The sequence below is a fragment of the Panthera uncia genome, chromosome B4 (assembly GCF_023721935.1).
Source record: "Panthera uncia isolate 11264 chromosome B4, Puncia_PCG_1.0, whole genome shotgun sequence".
NCBI lineage: Eukaryota > Metazoa > Chordata > Mammalia > Carnivora > Felidae > Panthera > Panthera uncia.
The window spans coordinates 23,738,357-23,757,772 of NC_064809.1; the positions used below are offsets into that span (position 1 = coordinate 23,738,357).

The following is a 19,416-nucleotide window of genomic DNA, read 5'->3' on the forward strand; positions in this document are numbered from 1 at the left end:
TGGATTAAGCCAACATAAATTTATTATCTTATAGTCCTGAAGGTCAGAAATCTATGGGTCAGGTAACACTGTGTTCCTTCTGGAGACCATAAGGGAAAAATCCGTTTCCTTGCCTTTTCCAGTTTCTAGAGGCCAGCTGCCTTCCTTGGTTCATGGACACTTCTTCCAACTTCAAAACCAGTAAAACATCTTCAAATCTCTCTCTTCTTCTCTCTCACTCTCTCTCTCTGACCTGTGCTTTTGTCACCATATCACCTTCCCTCACTCTGACTCTCTCTTCTTTCCCTTATAAAGACCCTTGTGATGACATTGGGCCCACCCAAATAACCCAGGACAATTTCCTATCTCAAGACTCTTAGTTAAGTCACATCTACAAAGTTCCTTTTGCCATGTAAGGTAACATATTCTTAAGTTTTAGGGATTAGGATGTGGACATCTATTCAGGGAGGGCATATTCAACCTGTTAAGCCTAGTACCCCACCATGAGATAATTTTCATTTCTCAACTTGTCCACAGATAGAAAATCATGATATAATTTTTTCCAATTACTATTTCCCTATAGTATTGTGTCCCAAAATAGTTAAATGTTACTCTGGTCTCAGCCTCAAAAAATTCAAATGATCTTATATTGGGCATCTTTTTATTTTGGCTTCCATGCTGTTTGCACACCACGAAATGAGGTTGGTCGACCAGCAAGCTGTACTATGCTGTCTGGTGTCTGCATGAATTTCTTGGCTCAAGTTTCATGGAAATTGACTTAACCTTGCCCAGAAAACCCGGGTCATGTGGTGTAAGAATAATTTTGCTATGCCTTCTTTTTTTGATATTGCAAACTTAGAGTCTACTTCTTCACTTCTAAGCAAAAGAAAGGTGATTCAGCTGTACAATTACCATTCAATTTTTCCTCCTCCTTCTTTACCTCTATCCATGCATATAATTATGAAAGAACATTTGAATTATGAACCTTTCCTAAAATAGCAATTGGTTCTAACTCTAGGCTTATTTTTTGATAAGATGAACTCTTTTTCTTTCTTTTAAAAAAAAAACTTTTTAGCATTTATTTGTTTTTTGAGAGACAGAGCACAAACAGAGGAGGGACAGAGAGAGAGAGGGAGACATAGAATCCAAAGCAGGCTTTAGGCTCTGAACTGTCAGCACAGAGCCCAATGCGGGGCTCAAACCCATGAACTGTGAGATCATGACCTGAGCTGAAGTCAGACACTTAGCCAACCGAGACACCCAGGTGCCCCAGATGAGCTCTTTATCTAACGTATGATACCTTATATATGAAAACTATTTGACAATTTCCAATACACTTGCAATATACATTAACTCATTTGACTCACACAACAATATCATAGGACAGGCAGAGCAAAGACTGTTATCAGCATTTTTTAAATGAAGAGGCTGCAAGTAGAGTCAGGATTAAATGGGTTTCCCAACCCCCAGGTCAGTGAGCTCCCTGTCCCAACTACCAATGTAGAAACCAGATTAAAATATTCAGCAACAACATTTTGTATGCCATATCTCATCAATTAATTTAATATTTTATACTTTCCCAAATAAAATTTCCACCAAGTGCTTTTTCTTAATGTGAACGTGATGCTAAATTGTTACTGCCCCTACCAAAACAAAAAATACCCTGCAACCTTCCTTATTATCTCATAGACCTGGGCTGGAGGGGACTTTCAGAGTTCACTTAAGGCACTCCTATGTCTTATTGAACTCTTGATCCAAACCATTCTGTTCAGATAAGCCCTTAAAAGTGAGCCCTACCCTTGAAGCTCCAGGTTGAGAGGTAATGTGACCCCTATATCTACTTCCTTTGGGCTTTAAACCTCAGGGCCATTCCATCCCATTCATCACTTAGTGTAGTTCCTTCCAGCTTCGGGCCAGGCCGTATATTCCCTTCATCTTTTCAGGTTTTACAATCACCTTGTCTCCACCAGCCCCAGAAATAGATCCCCACAGGCTGAAGACAGAAGATTACCAAGTCATGTCTCAAATGCCTTTTTTTTTTTTTTCCAGGCCAAACAATTTCCATCTTTGCATGGAAGTTCTTTCCTGAGTCCCTTACCTGCAGGGAGAAAGGATGAGTAGAAGAGCTGCTTTGTGGATCCCTAGGGGCGGGGGTGGGGGGTAGGACAATGGCTATGGCAGAAGCTGCTTTAAGTATTATCTTTCTTCATGTTATTTGAGAGTTTCCAAGGCCCAAGACTTTTGGAGACTTAAATGAGAGCCTTATAAAGCAGTCACCGTGGGGTGCCTGGGTGGCTCAGTCAGTTAAACATCCAACTTTAGCTCAGGTCATAATCTCATAGTTCGTGAGTTCAAGCTCCACATTGGGCTCTCCACCATCAACCTAGAGCTCACTCCAGATCCTCTCTCTCCCTTTCTCTCTGCCCCTCCCCTACTCACTCTCTCTCTCTCTGTCTCAAAAATAAAATAAACATTTTAAAAAAAAGCAGTCACCTCAGCTCCTGTAATGTAGGAAACTCTATATAAATGTTAGGTAACTTAAAAAAAAAAAACTATTTGTAGATGAGGAAACCAAGTCCCAGAGGTGATAGATGCTTTGCCCAGGGTTTCACAGCCAGTCAATGACAGAGTCAGATCTAGAATATCAGTTTCCTGATAATCCCAGTACCAGTCTTTCAAATACTGGGTTGGGTGATCTCTACACCACTCTAGCTGGCTGCTCTAAATTCACGTGGTAGCATCCTTTCTGAAATCCTGTTTTCCCCATGTTAGTTCTTCTAGTGCTAATATAATTTTCTAATCTATTGAGCAGTTACTGACTTTTCTTCTAGTCTGAGCACTGAGTTTAAAACTTGGACCTGTGTAGAGCTATAGGGATAGAAATGACATTAAGAAAGTCTTCCAGCATCCAACCAGAAACATCACACATTGAGGAAGGGAAGGGTCATCTTTTGTTTTCTAAATGATCCACACTGTCTCGCTCTTTTGTAACCCACAGAGCTACCCGTCTCTTTTCTGGATGCCAACCCAGACTAGAATTTTCCCATGATGATAAGGAGGGCAAGCTATTAAATTTTTGTTTGTCCAAATCCAACTGTTTTCTTGAAATTTTGAACAGGGCTGAATTAAACAAATAATATTGCTATGAAGAACATTAGAAGAAGTAAATATATCCACTAAATTGAAATAAGAGATAGCACATAAGCAAAGAGTTCTAAGATTATTTTCCTCCACAATATGGAATCACAAAATCTCAGAATTGGAAAGGATCTTAAAGATTGGCTGGTTCAATACTCATCCTTTGCTGAAATCTCATCGTTGTCACCAAATCTTCAGTGATAGAAAAGCTTGGCAAAAATTAATCTGATGGGTTTTAGGTCCTTTCTTGAAAGTAGGTTTAGAGGGAAGTTAAGACTCTAGCTCAATAATTTATATCTCTAGCTCTGAATCCTTTGAAAGCCCAAACTGTGAGCTTCATTCCAAATTTCTCTTATTTCCTTGTGTGCAACAAGCTCTTCCAGAAAGAATTTCAGTGGAACAGCATAATTGCATTTAGGAAAACTGTTCTTCAAATCAGATTACAGGTACTGGGATCTTTTACGCAATGGGCACAACTCACTCCGCTCTTTACAACTAGTCACCAGTGTTCTGCAGAGCCCCCTCATGGCCTCAACCCACTTTGGGAGGGAGATGATTCTCATAATTGTTTAGAAAAATGGTTTTCACATAAAAACACTATAGGAGAGGCTTCAATTCAAAAAATAGATGTCCTTTATGTTTAAAAAAAAAAACTAAAGGTGACCCAGGCAGCTTGGAAACAGACAGCTCCCATGTAATGCTCCCATTAGACAGAAGCTTCACCTGACAGAACTTCAGGAAATGAAACTGTGAGCTAAAACCAGTTTACCTTTAGCCTCTGCATTCCTACTTCCTATTCATTTCAGGGCCATCATCACCCCTGTGTCATTTTCTCCCTCTACTCAATCCCATGAAAACCTACTCTCAAGAAAGAGCCTGAGAGCCCTGTAAATGATTCATAAAACCTAAGTGCCTCTCCTGGGGTATTTCTGTTGCAATAGGAGACAAAAGAAGGGGTCAGCAAGGCACAAGGGCACCATGGAGCACTGGGATGTTTTCTTTATACCTTCCTTCATTCACTCAGTGCAATATGTGCCAGGCAATGCCTCAGGTACTGGGGAGGCAACAGTGAACAGAACAGACCCAGTGCCTGCTCTCAGGGAGCATATATTGTACTGTGGGGGAAGGAAAGGACAGGGGTCCGGAGGGGATAGTCACACTTCTCAGTGCCCCAGAGACCACACTGAGTGATCACTGTAAGGGAATACATGCTCAGTGCTGATGTTCACATTTGTCACCAGCTGTCATCCTTGGATCTCTTTTCATGTCAACTGAATCTCGATACATATTATTCTTTTCTTTTAGCACTTACTTAGAGCACAAGCTCACAATGGGTGACTTTACACTGTAGAACTATAAGTGATAAGGTACCAGCTTCCCGGAGGTGCCTTGTATGCAGATCCATATCACATCAGAATCACATGGAGTCTCTGAGAATGTGGTTGGGTGATCCCCTATCCTCCAAATCATTATAATTAGAAATCAATGAGGTGGTCTCACAGAGTACAAGCTTCTTTGTAAATCAGATGATTTAGAAAGTAGTATGCTCTTTTAAGGCCACTTGATGAGTAGAAGCAAGGACAAGGACCCAGTCTAAGGCAGAAAAGGCTATCATTTTCATCAAATCTCAGGATGTATAGGGGCAAACCAGTAGGTGTATGGGAGGAGTGTGGAGAAAAAGGAGGACAAGGGAAAGACTGTTGCTCCTATAATTGCTGAGCGGGGAGCGGTGTCCAAAACATGCAGAGGGGTCAACGAAGCAGATTTCACCTCTTTTGTAGGTTGGGCTTCACGACATATTTGTTGGGGGTCCTGCTATGTAAGGCCCCCCATCCACCTCTGTTTGGTGTTCCTCCAAACATGCTTCATTCACTCCACTCACAAAGGGGTTCAAGTCCAAGGATAATGAATAGACCTTAGAGATAGAAGATAGAGCTTTTGACAGAATGTCAGAAGAGTCAAGAACTGACATTTCCAACCTAGTGTGTCCTTTTTCTTTCCTTGTTTGAAGTTTTGAGTTGCTTCTTCCCAAAATGGCTGATCTGGCTATCAGGGCCTACAGCAGCTTCCTGCTTGGGAAGGACCCCATCTTGGGCCCTTTGGGATGGATGTCAGGAAGATCTCTGGACTTGCTTTTAGAATGAGCTTTAGATTAGAGGTGTTGGGGTCTATTTAGGCCACCATCATCTGGCCCCAATCACCAAAGCCACACCTCAATATTGGGATTTGTGGCCAGAGATTTGTGTCAATAAATAGTAGACATTTTTCTGGACTTGTTCTCTGAGCATATGGTCAAATTTGATAAATCCGTGTTAACTATATGCTACAGCTAAGTCCTTGCCCTCATGTAACCTGTGTTCTAGTAGGGGACAGATAGTAAACTAATAAATATTTGCTTTAATGCCACATGCTGACAAGAGAATGGGGCAGTAGTGGGCTGTTTTACAAGATGCTCATAAAAGGTCTTTGTGGAGGTGATATATAGCAGAGACCTACATCGAATGAGGGAGGGAGCCATATAAATGTCTGAGGGAAGGATTGCCCAAGAAATGGAATGGCAAGTACAAAGGCTGAGAGGCAAGAACAAGCTTCGTGAGCGCACAGAAGACTAAGAAGACCAGTGCTAGCAGTAGAAAGAGCAAGAGGAAGCAAGGCAGGTGATGAAATAGGGGAGGTAGCAGGGGACTGAGGGCCGTTTTAAAAATCTTTGTGTCCGTGAGCTTAGCAGAAGCTTTCCCTGAGGCCCCGTGGTCCACTAAGTAGTTGAATCTGAGTCTCCGTTAAAAATTTGGATGTGACCAACAATGGCTTGACATAGTTATAATCAGGTTTCCAAGCTGCTTATCTAAATTGTAATAGAGGGAGAGAAACCAGCATGTCAAGAGACTGAAGTGGTTTGTCTCAGAGCTTTTCCCTATTCACCTTATTCTCCCACCATCCCTAAAGACAGAAAAGATTTATTGTCCCCATTACTGAAGGAAGGAGCTGATGCGTACCCTCTAGTCATAGGGCTAGATGGAATGATGGAGCTCATGCCCCTGCCCCAGCCTGTGGGCTCTCACCCCCACGCATTCTTACTCTGGATAATCTTATCCTACCCAAGCCCAGAAAGCCAGCTTATTTTTTTAATTACAATTATTTTATAACTATACAACCCCATGGTTACTTGCACATATTTTATTTATTTTATTTTATTTTGTTTTGAGAGAGAGAGAGTGTGCATGAGTGCACATGAGCAGGAGTGGGGCAGAGGGACAGAGAATTTTAAGCAGGCTCCACACCCAGTGCAGAGCCCTATGTGGGGCTCAATCTCATGAACACCAAGATCATGACCTGAGCTGAAATCAAGAGTTGGACACTTAACTGACTGAGCCACCCAGGCCCCCCTATTTGCACATATTTTAAATGTCAGCTGAATCATGTAGCCTGTATCTAGATTACTTGTGATTTTTTTAAAAAAGGATAGAGAAGTTAATCTCCCATCAATCTTGGATTTTCATTTTGTAAAAAAATAAAAATCAGATGGGTTTTAATATCTATTACCCAAATAGAAATATGATATAGTTCTAAATAAGCCCTAGATTCTAGCAAGTCTATTATTTTTCCAAGATCAGGGTGGAGGAGATACGGGGGATATTCATTAACTCATTCCCCAGCCATTCTGTTGATGAATGACTGATCATCACAAGAGTCTTGATGATTTGGGGACACATCCGAATCCTTGTAGCTTTCAATTTTTGTTCACAGCTTTACCTTCTGAAGCCACCCAGAACCATCTGTCCCTTTCCTCTTACCTTGACACAGCCCTTCAGATATGAGGGCCACCCATGCCACATGTCCTGGTTGCCCTCTGCCCATGAACAAGCATCCTCTGAGCTCTCTTCAAACACCTGGTTTCTGGGCTCCTCAGCTCCCAGCATGCTGCTCTGCTGTGGTTCATCAACAAGTAGGTCCATTAAACATGGTGCCAAGGATTAAAAATGACTCCCGATGTGTTCTCACCAGCACAGAGATGTGCCATTTAAGCTGTTTTCACTGTTTCTTCCTCATTAGGTAGTGTCTTTTTTTTTTTTTTTCCTCTGGCTCCTTGCTCTCCACGGTCCCTTGCTATTTGTGGATAACATCTAGTGATTTCCCTGCTCTCTTTCCTGAAAATGTAAACAGGCTCAGTGTTCGGTACCTAATCTTCTTTTTCATGCCTCATATCCCTTTTCGTTCCCCATCTTGAAGCCTTCTATTTGGGCATGTGTTTTTTCTTTACGTGTGTGGCATTTGCTAGAGTGATCAATTATCCTAGGTAATTGCCCCTCATTTGAGAATCCCTATTCTTTCTCATTAAAAAACAGACAAGACTACTTCCTCTCATTGACCAGGTGCACCAGATCTCTTACTTAGAGAAACTGCCATTTGGCAGTTTAGTACTATCAAAGATTTAGGAAAAACAAAAACAAAAACAAAAGTAAAACCAAGGACTCACTGAGGTAGTAGTAATTAGTGAAAGTTTATTGTGCACACGCCAAAAAGAGACTTTGCAAACCCAGAGCGCTCAAACCAAAACAGGGTATGAGACTCCGAGTATATTGTTACAAGCAGTTTATATGGTGTGGTAGCAGTGACTGTTGACTCTTCACAGTGACTGGGAACAGTATTAGAATTCTCTGAAATGAAAGAGCATTGCCTAGTGGTTACCTCATATCAATTTGGGGGAACAATTTAAGTTTCTGTTATGATTTTCAGAGGCAGAAGCAAGATGTGACCTGAGTTGTTAGCCTCACTTGTCATGCAAAATAAGCTAAATTAAGCTCTGCTTGTAGGACTAAACTGATTTTGTCTGCTCAGGAAATTTTCAAGTCTGGCCACCATTTGTGTTTGGTTTTAACAGTGCTTAGGAGCTCCTTCACTGAGGGACTTCATTTGAGTGGTTTGTGCTTGCTCAGTGGGCAGCTGGTCCCTCTGTTCTGTGCCATTTCCCCCTGAGCTCTTTCTTCTGGGGGTCACCCGGGGATCTGCTAACGATGCAAGAGAGAACACTTTTTTGTGTTGTTGGGGGAGTCATGCATCTTTACAAACCCAGTTAAGCTTTCTCTCCTAGTTCCCAGGTATCTTGGTAACGACTGTCTACTTCGTCTTTCTGATTGTAAAATGAGGCTTATGGCCCTTTGTCATTACTCCTTGGGTACACTGGGCCTTTTAAACTCCTCTGTCCAGGGCCTCATTTATTGGTTTACATTATTTGCTGCTGTTATCAATGTGATTTCTTCTTGCTTATTAGACACACCCCCTAAAAATATATATGTTAATAGTTCCTATGCTGCATATATAAGAATTCAGATGAGTCAAAAGTGGGCATTCAGAGAGAGTACACTCCAAACTCTAACTTAAAATTCCAGTCAGCAACCCTTTGGAGATGTAAATTGAGGAAGCAGCTCTCCTTTCGGACAGCTTAATGATGTGTAGTTAATAGTAAGAGGCTGCTGGGCAGATGCCATACAGCTGGGCTTAGGTTAGCCTCTCTCAGTTTTCCAAATTGCCCTGTGATTACAGCCATTGAGATTCAGAAGCCTACCCTCGATCAATAACCAAAAGCACAAACAAAGATCTGGCAGTGGCTTGTCAGTGTGGCCTTTTCTGCACACTATCCTCCTCAAGCCAGTGACTGATGCCTTTTCCCTGCTCCTGCCTCAGGATGAGAGGTCGCCCACACAGCAACTAGTTCTTGCGCCAAGTCTGGGGTAAAGAGTGCTGGATTTAAGGCCAACTTCTTCTCTTGAGTGCCCACAATTTCACTGAACTTGAGAGACACTGAGTGTAATCTCTTGGTAGGAAAATATAAGCCTGGAAGCCATATTGTACATAGCTCCTGGAGTCAGTTGACTTGTTTTTATGCCTTATATGTAGAATTGGTTTGGATTATTGTCTGTTGGGGTAGCAGGTCCATTTATAATTTCCAGGGTCTTATTATCTTCACTCAGAAACTCAAGTGAGGGGCCCCTGGGTGGCTCAGTTGGTTGAGTGTCTGACTTGATTTTGGCTCAGGTCATGATCTCATAGTCATGATATCGAGCCCTATGTTGGGCTCTGTGCTAGGTATGGAGCCTGCTTGGGATTCTGTCTCTCCTTCTTTCCCTCTGCCCCTCCCCTGCTTGCCCATGTTCTTTCTCTCTCTAAAAAAAAAAGAAGAAGAAGAAAGAGAGAGAAAGAAAGAAAGAAAGAAAGAAGAAATAAAAACTCGAATGAATTCAACAACAACCACCACAAAACAACCTGTTAAAAATGGGCAAAAGACTGGCATATGCATTTCTTTAAAGACAATGTACAATGTGTGCCAATAAGCACACAAAACATTCAACATCAGTAATCATTAAGGAAATACAAATTGAAACCTATAATGAGATACCACTCCCCCCCATTTGAATGACTCTTACCAAAAAACAGAAAATAACAACTATCGGCAAGTTTGGGGAGAAGTTGGAACCATTGGGAACTGCTGGTGGGGATGTAAAATGGGGCAGCTGCTATGAAAAATAGTATGGCAATTCCTCAAAAATAGAATTACCATTGACCCAGCAATTCCATTTCTGGGTTTATACCCAAAAGAATTAAAAGCAGGGCTCAAAGGGATATTTGTACACGCATGTTCATAGCACCATTATCCCCAATGGCCAAATGGTGGAAGCAACCCAAGTATCCACTGATGGATGAATGGACAGACAAGGAGACTCTGGCACAGGCTGCAACATGGATGAAACTTGAGGACGACTATGCTGAGTGAAATAGGCCAGTCACAAACTAACAAATACTATATGGTTCCACTTTCATGGGGCACCAAAGGTAGTCAAATTCATAAAGACAGAAAGTACAGTGGTGGTTGCCAGGGGCTGAGGGAGGGAGGAATGAGGAATTATTGTGTAATGGGTACAGAATTTCACTTTTGCAAGATGAAAAGAATTCCGGAGATGGATGGTTTATGATGGTTGCACAGCTACATAAATGTACCTAAGGCCGCTGAACTGTATACTTACAAATGGTTACGGTGGTAAATTCTATGTTATGTGCCTTTCACCACAGGTTAAAAAAACAAACCTCAATGGAAAGATGCCATCTTCTCTCAGCAAGTGAGGTTTTTTGAGGGAGATTAAAAATAAAAGGAGAAAAAAAAAAACAGCTGAGGGAATGGATCTTGAATTTACACACAACTAATTATAAATGTTTTTTTTTTTTAGAGTCATTTTTCTCTCAAGAAGGGAGCTGCAGCTCTGGGGATTGGAACAGACAGCGTGATTCTGATTAAATGCGATGAGAGGTGAGTGCGAATCTGCAACCCTTGTTGGTTGGCAATTTGCAACTTCCACATGTATTATCTTTTAGTCCAAAAATAGGCATTGGCTGGGGGGGGCAGCAAACCTACCTCCATCCCTGCTTATGTTTCGCTGTTTCTTTTTCACATGGGCTCTTGCTTGGAGTCCTGGGATGTTGTTCCTCAACGCCATGGAGCGTTTCATGGCCCTTGACTGAATTGGAACCTTTGTTAAATCAATCAAAATATTCTGCACTAAGAAGGTGCAGAAGGACATTCATCACCTGGGCACTTAAGCAACAACCAGCAGTTTGAGCACTGATTTATGGACGTATCATCATTCTCGGTGCCACAATTGTGTGAACTTGATGGACTGATTACAGAAGGGGGGACAGTTTAGTGAGCAAGAAGTAAATGATGCCCCAGCAACTCATCCACTCTGTGCTGGAACCAAAGGGTTCTCATAAGGAAAATCCCTGCCTTAATAGGCACGCAAATGTCATAGGTATTCTGGAAATAGAAGTACGGAACTTAAAAGGCATTTCCACTATATCCATGTAAATTTTCACTAGCCTATAGGTCTGTAACCTATAAAAAATTAAATGTAGTCTCCAAAGAATTAAGATATTTCACTAAATTAGAAGGAAGCTACTCAACCATTTATTTTTTCATAAGTATTTATTAGACAGACATTTGTGAGTGCCCACCATATCATGAGGCTTCAGAAAGCATAAGGTATGATCCTGGTTCCCTGACAGTATATGATCTAGGAGAGATGGGGTCGCACCAGCAGGAGACAGTTTTCTGGTTGAATCGTGTGGCACAGAGTACATACTCTGAGCATTGGTAAGGCTTGAAAGGCTCCATGCAGCAAGGAGAACTTGTGCTTTCAAAAGATTTTCAAAGCTAGGGATGAAGTGGATGGGGGGAGGGGAAGATGGGGGCCATTACAGAGGACTGAACACCACCAGCAAAGCCCCAGAAGTAGGAGTCAGCTTGTGGGGCTTGAGGAACGGGGCCTGACCAGAGGCATTGGGGACGGACAGCCATGGTGAATCCAGTGGGCCATGTGGGATTTTGAAAGCTCAACAAAACAAACTGATTAATGACACCTCTCTCTCTGGGAGGGAAAATTACAAGGGATTGCCACTTTCTTGTTCACACCTTTATGTCTTGCCTGACCTTATTTGATTGCTTACAATGAATACAGGTTACTTTTACAATCAGAAAAAGTGATTTTTTTTCCTTGTTATGGGGATGGTGAGGGGAATGCTAAACTTAGCATTTGAGTTTGTTGGGTCAGTAATAAAGGTAACCCGAAAGCATTTTTATCTGAGAAGAGTATGATCGAAATCATCCTTCAGGAAGCAGGAACAGGAGAGACCTAGGTCAGTGAGGCTGGTCATGAGGCTCTAGCAATACGATGGGTGGGAAATTATTATGAGGAATGGAGCCAGGCAAGCACATTTTGAGGAAGGATATATATGTGTGTATATATATATATATACACACACACACACATATATATATGTATAATCTGAAGACTTTTTCAAGTTTTGTGGGTTTTTTTTTGAGTGGGAGGGAGAGAGAGGGAGAGAAAGAGTGCATGAGTGGGGGAGAGGCAGAAAGAGAGGGAGAGGGAGAGAATCTCAAGCCCCCAATGTGGGGCTTGAACTCATGAATCTTGAGATTATGACCTGAGCCAAAATCAAGTGTTGGCTGCTTAACTGACTGGGTCACCCAGATGCCCCAAAAAGTGCTTATATTTTTGAGACTGCCAATACTATAAGGTACTTGAGAACCGAGATTTAAGAAGAAAACTGGCACTGGAAAGTTAGCAAAACCTGCTAACTGGGAATAAAACTTTAGGTGACTAACATTTTTCTCAATTGGTAGCCAACTCTTATGCTCGCTTCGGCAACACACATACCAAAATCTGTAGCCAACTCTTAAAAGGAGCCTAGAGTCTGAGGAAGAATCATCTAGACAGGCCTTAATTACCTGACCCACTCAGTCTTCTAAGCCAGCCTGGTCAGCAGGTGTTCTTGACTTGAATCCCAGTGGTCTGGCAGATGACCTGGGAGAACAGAGGGAACCCTTCACTCCTCAAGCCATCGATATTACCGCTTCTACTCCTGTCAGATTCAGGTTTTAACAATGCAAGGGGCCTTGGAGTGAGTCAATAAAACCAGCCAACCAGCCATTTCCGGGAGCCAAAGCGTGGCCTGAGGACTACTGACTGAGGGTAGCATCATGGTCCAAAGAGAAGTGCAGGCCTGGAAGAAGGAAGAGCAAGAAGAAAAAGCAAGAATGTTGCAGGAACAGGGAACACAGGGCTGCCGGGAAGAAATGCCAAAAGGTGCCCATCATTCACCAGCAGCAGAGAAAGGAGCAGAAAGCAGAGAATGCTGGGAAACCAGTGGGGTCAAGAATCGGTGACTAGCCAAGTGACCTCACATTTTCACGTCAAAGAATTTTATATCAGCAATTTTAGAAGCCACTAGAAAAACTAAAACATAATGTTAAAAATTATCGGTTTTTATCACAAAATACCCTGCAACCTCCCTTCCCCTTACATATACCCATCAGGAGGGTACAGACGGAAAGGGCCATTAGGAAGTTAGGGCTATGGGGACTTTTCCTCCTTCTGCTCATGAGCCTTATGGGATGGATGGGGAAGGGAGGAGAGAGTAACACAGGAAGAAGAATAAGAAGGAGAAGAAAGAAAAAAAGATAAGAAATAAGAGATGGGAGAAATGAGGCCCAGGAGGAAAAAAAAATTCACAGTGGAAGTATGAAGTGAAGCAAGGAGGAAGGAAATACAATTGATCCTTGAAAACATGGGGGTCAAGGGGCACTGACCCCCACCCCCATCCTGTGCCGTCGAATTTACATATAACTTTTGACATCCCAAAAACTAAACTACTGAGAGCCTGCTGTTGACCAGAAGCCTTACCAATAACATAAACAGTCAACACATATTTTGTGTTATATGTATTATATACTATATTCTTTCCATAAAGTAAGCTAGAGAAAAGAAAATATCATTAACAAAATCAGAAGGAGGGGCACCTGAGTGGCTCAGTTGGTTAAGCATCTGACTTTGGCTCAGGTCATGATCTCACGGTTCAGGAGTTCAAGCCCCATGTCAGGCTCTGTGCTAACAGCTTAGAGCTCAGAGCCTGGAGCCTGCTTCAGATTCTGTGCCTCCCTCTCTCTCTGCCCCTCCCCTGCTCACAGCCTCTCTGTCTCTCTTTCTCTCTCAAAAATAAATAAACATTTAAAAAAATCAGAAGGAAAATACATTTATTGTATTGTACTGTATTTATGAAAAAATACCCACATGTAAATGGACCTGCACAGTTCAAACCTGTGTCGTTCAAGGTCAGCAGGTAGAGGGAAAGGTGAGTGGGAGTAGGAAGCACATGAGAGCTTTAAAGAGGACTAAGTGATCATTTTTACCATCTGAAAGAAAATACATGCTTACTTTAAAAAATACAAAATAATGGGGCGCCTGGGTGGCTCAGTCCGTTAAGCATCTGACTTCGGCTCAGGTCATGATCTCATGGTCCGTGAGTTTGAGCCCCGTGTCGGGCTCTGTGCTGGCAGCTCAGAGCCTGAAGCCTGTTTCAGATTCTGTGTCTCCCTCTCTCTCTGACTCTCCCCCATTCATGCTCTGTCTCAAAAATAAATAAACGTCAAAAAAAATTTTTTAAATACAAAATAACGGGGAAAAATTGTAACTCCACCACCCAAAGATTATCACTAATACCATATTGGTGTCTAAACCTTGAATATCTTATTCAAACCATAGAGGTGTGGGGTTTTTTTTCTTTTTCTTAAAGGTTTTTAATGTTTATTTATTTATTTATTTTGAGAGACAGAGCAAGCAGGGGAGGAGTAAAGAGAGAGGGAGAGAGAGAGAATCCCAAGCAGGTTCTGCACTGTCAGTGCAGAGCTTGATGCAGGGCTTAATCTCACGAACTGTGAGATCATGACCTGAGCCGAAGTCAGGAGTCGATATCTAGAGTCAGACAATTAACCGACTGATCCACCCAGGTGTGCCCCTCTTTTCCTTTTTTAATTTACATATTTGTGGTTACATTTCTTTTCCTAGCTAGACATGATAAGCATTTCTCCACGTTATTACAAACATGCTTAACTACATAATATGTGAGGAGTGACTATGTGAGAAAGCACAGAAGTGATAGTACTTTGAAGGGCAGACTCCAGAGCTGGACTGTTTTGACACCCTATCCTTCCTATCTCAGCTCCAGCACCAGCTTGGGCAGATCCTTATCTGTCTCACTATTCTTATCTGAAAAAAGGAAAAAGGAAAAGCCCTGCTTCATAGGGTTGTTATGAAGATTAAATGTGTTCGCAAATGTAAAATACTAAAAATTATATGTAGTAGAAAGCAAGCACAAAATATTACTCCCCTCATGTTCATTTCCTCATTTCTGGTGTTGCTGTTATAAATAACCTTTCTATCCTTCAGTGAATATTCTTATGTGCCCAGGGCTTCTCTATTTATGATTATTTCTTAGTACAGTTGCTAACTTAAATTATATAAATATTCTTAAGGAAAGTGATACATCAGACCATATTGCCTTTCAAAGGTTTTGCCAGTTTATTCTCCTAGCAGTATTGTATGAGAGCATGTTGGGGGAAAAGCTCAAAGCTGTGTTGGTAGTGAAATGCAGTCTTTAATTCTATATTGATAATTCATATCATCTCTACGGAATGAGTTTAAGACAGAGCGTGGCCTAATGGATTAAATGCAATTGAAGTGTTTGGGGTCAGGAGCCAAGGAGCAGGCTCTGGACAGTCATTCCAGTCATCCCGACTGGACAGTAGCCACCCTTCCAGTCAGAATCAGTTAAAACATGCTTGGCAGCCATTTTGTTTTTATTCTTTCCCCTCCTTGTGAAAGTCAGATGCGCAGTTCAGAAAATCACTTGAAGCTGACAAAGTGTGTATCTGCATTCTCGTTTCTCCTAATGTGTTTTGCAAAGTTCATCCAGGTTTTGCAAAACATGAACCTGGACCTGCTCTGGAAGACATTCATTTCTTACAGTTACTCTGACTCTGCATGTTAGTCTGTCAGTGGAGGGGGTGATAGGTTTTATCTTGTTCTCGGCAGACAGTTGACTTAGTAGCAAGCTCACAATGAAGCAAAATGTCCTAGTGAAGAGTGGTCTGTGCCTTTCTTTCTTTTTTTTTTCAATTTTTTTTCATGTTTATTTATTTTTGAGAGAGAGAGAGAGAGAGAGAGAGAGAGAGAGAGAGAGAGAGCAATCGAGGGAGGGGCAGAGAGAGAGGGAGACACAGAATCCAAAGCAGGCTCCAGGCTCAGAGCTGTCAGCACAGAGCCTGACGTGGGGCTCAAACCCATGGAGCATGAGATCGTGACCTGAGCCAGAGTCAGACACTTAACCGACTGAGCCACCCAGGTGCCCCTGTGCCTTTCTAACAACAAGCCCAAAGCCACATATGGAAGAAAATACTGCAAGATACTGTCTCTTAATTAGTAATCACAGGGGCTCAGTTTGGTAACCCATTCAAAGTGAAACATGGTTCTCAGTTAAAACTCAAATAAAGAGAACTACGTAATAAATCTTCATTTATTTGGAAAAGGTTGTTTCAGAGATAAAAATCAAAAAGCATATTTAACTTTGTTATTACTCTAATAAGTAAAGTAAGGCAATGGAAAACTGCATTTCACCATGTCTTACATTTGAATGCGAAGAGTGCTCTATTTTTGTAAAAATTGTTAAATTCAAAAGAGGAAAATGTGCTAGATGCATCCTTGATTTCCTAAGATCTAGTTTAAGAGTTCTTTTTCCTTATAACCAAAAAGTTGAATCTTCACAGTATTGAGATTAATGGATTTTTACTTTAGTGTGATTAGGTCTAATATTTTCTGGGATCCAAATTAGTGCTTCATTGATGGTGACTAAGGATAGAGAAGAAAAGTATGAGTTAATATCTACAGAAAAATAAATATTTGTGAAAGAGGAGTGAGTGATATTTTAGAATTGGGTTAGGCCACTAAACAAAAAGATGTTTCCCAAGAGTTCAGACAGCAGAGGGGAGAAAACTTCTATACAGAGTTCCCATATGATAGATGTGGGAGCCTTATGAGAGGCTTCTTTGGATGTTGGCAGTGGCCTTGACTGGAAACACAGTCGTGAACAAGGCAGACATAGTCACAGATGCTACAAAACTTAGTCTAGTGTGCAAAGGCAGACTTGGGAACATGGGATAACACTTGAGAAAGGTATGTGCTATGTGAGGGCAAGTACAGGTTGCTATTGATTCACATGTAATTCTACATCCAGAGGGAGGATGATGGGAATTAGCTAGTGAAGAGGAAAGAATGTTCCAGGCAGAGGCCATGGCACATTCTAAGTCATGGATGTGAGGGAAGTTGGCTTGCCCAAGGAACTGAAAAGAAATTCTGGGGAGAAATGGTCAGAATGTCCTCATCATGAAGGATTCTATGAGCCATGTTTCGACTTTAGGTTGAAGACATGAGATGCCACCGAAGGGTTTTGAGCAGCAAAGTGACATCGTATTTTACCATTAGAAAGATCATTTTAAATACAGAGTAAATTGTAGGTTGGAGGCTGGAAGTTGGTAGCTGCGGCAGTGATATGAGTTGATGCTGAATGGTGCTGACCTGATGTCAGCTGGAATGAATGCTGGAATGAATAGGAATTATTGACTGGTTGGTATGCAGGTTGAAAGAAGAATCAAGGATGAATGACAGCCTTCTGGCTTGTCAGCTCAGTCCGTGTGGTGCTGTTCTCTGAGATAAGGAACCCTGGCCAAAGTGAAAAGTTCAAGTTTGAATATGTCGAGTTTGCAGAGCTTATAAGATGGCCAAGTGAGGATTCAGATAGGCATTCTGAAATATGAGCCTGAAGCTCTGAAATTACACAATGGAAGCCACACAGAGTGGGCCTAGGAAAGAACTCTAAGTAGCACCTACATTTCAGGGATAAGCAGACTTATGGGAGTCTTGCAGTGGAGACTGAGAAGGAACAGCCAGAGTTGTTAGAGGAGAATCAGGAATGGGGGCCATGAGGGCCATGAGAATCTTTCTAGAAGAAGTGGTTTAACGGCCTCAAATGCTACCAATAGATGAAATTGAGGGTCAACAGCTGCCCATCAGCTTTAGTTATGAGGAGGTAGCTGGTGAGTTTGGCAAGAGTAGTTTCAATAGAGGGGTGAGGCACCTGGGTGCCTCAGTTGGTTAAGCCTCTGACTTCGGCTGAGGTCATGATCTCACAGATTGTGAGTTCAAGCCCACATCGGGCTCTATGCTGACAGCTCAGAGCCTGGAGCCTGCTTCAGATTCTGTGTGTGTGTCTCTCTCTGCCCCTCCTCCACTCATGCTCTGTGTCTGTCTCTGTCTCTCTCTCTCTCTCTCTCTCTCAAAAATAAATAAACATGAAAAAAAATCAATAGAGGGGTGAGGGCAAAAGGCAGTTTGCAGTGGGTGAAGGGCGGGTGGAGGGGAGGGAAGAGTGAACAGATATAGACAGCCTCTCTAGAGGTTGAGCCATGAAGGGAGGCAGGGAGGATAGAAGCTGGAGCAGGTATTAAATTCAGGATGGTTTTTGGTTTCATTGTTTTAAGGAGGGTGCTTAAGGCATATTTCATGTGAGATGAAGGACCTGCTAGGGAGAAAAAATGTGAATTATATAAAAAGAAGGGATAAAATAGAAGTTAATTTCTCTTGTGAGTTCCTTATTCCTTTGGCTAAAATTGTGTAGGGTCTTTCTCTGCAGAACTCATAAGAGCTCTGCTGTTATCTTACATTATACAACTAGAAGGAAGCAAGAGAGAGGAAACAGGCTCTGGAAGGACAAGGGAAAGATTAGGGACCTGTGAGTGGGGGAGGGGCAAAGCCCTGGGCTTACACACACTGTGTGTGTGTGTGTGTGTGTGTGTGTGTGTGTGTGTGTGTATCACATTTTCCTTACACCTAGTAGTGGAATTATTTGATCATATGATCATATGGTATTTCTCTTTTTAATTTTTTGAGGAACATCCATACTGTCTTTCACAGTGGCTGCACCAGTTTGCATCCCACCAACAGTGATTGAGGGTTCGTTTTTCTCCACGTCCTCATCAACCCTTGTTCTTCCTTGTCATTTTGATTTTAGCCATTCTAACTGCTATAAGGTTGTATCTCATTGTGGTTTTGACTTACATTTCCCTGATGATGAGTGGTGTTGAGCATCTTTTCATGTATCTGTTGGCCGTCTCTATGTCTTCTTTGAAAAAACATCTGTTCAGATCCTCTGCCCATTTTTAATTAGATTATTTGATCTTTTTGTATTGAATTATCTAAGTTCTTTTTATATTTTGGGTACCAACCCCTTAGTAGATGTGTCATTTGAAAATATCTTCTCCCATTCAGTAGGTTGTCTTTTTGTTTTGTTGATGGTTTCCTTTGCTGTGTAAAAGTTTCTTATTTTGTTGTAGTCCCAAAAGTTTATTTTCACTTTTGTTTCCTTTGCCTTAGGAGACATATCTAGAAGAAGGTGCTGTGGTTAATGTCAGAGTGGTTTCAGGTTTCACATTTAGGTCTTTAATCCATTGAAAGTTTCAGTATGCATGCTTTAGAGTTCTGTTTCTCTCCGCGTATATAATTCAATATTATATCTTGAATGTAATAAATATTTTAATATTACAAATATAAATTATATGTATATTATAGATACAGATTTTTCTGAACCATTTAAGAATTCCATGAAGACATCAGGCCACTTTGCCCCTTAATACTTCAATGTGCATTTCCTAAGAACAAAGATACTCACTTACATAACCATAGTACAATGATCAAAATCAGGAGATCTGCCCTTGACACAAGACAATTATTAATCAATATACCTTATTCAAATTTCATCAGTTGCCCCAATAATATTCTTTAGAGCTATTTATTCCCAGTCCAAGATCGCACATTATGTTCAGTTGTCATGTGTCTTTAG

General features: G+C 41.6%; 1 protein-coding gene across 1 annotated transcript in view; it reads left to right on the forward strand.

Annotated features, from left to right (window-relative positions):
• Positions 1-19,416, forward strand: part of GAD2 (glutamate decarboxylase 2) — an 84,052-nt gene that overhangs the window by 14,484 nt on the left and 50,152 nt on the right. The window contains exon 8 of the mRNA XM_049624723.1: positions 10,341-10,420. Coding sequence (XP_049480680.1) covers positions 10,341-10,420 — 80 coding nt within the window. The remainder of the gene's footprint in view (positions 1-10,340; positions 10,421-19,416) is intronic.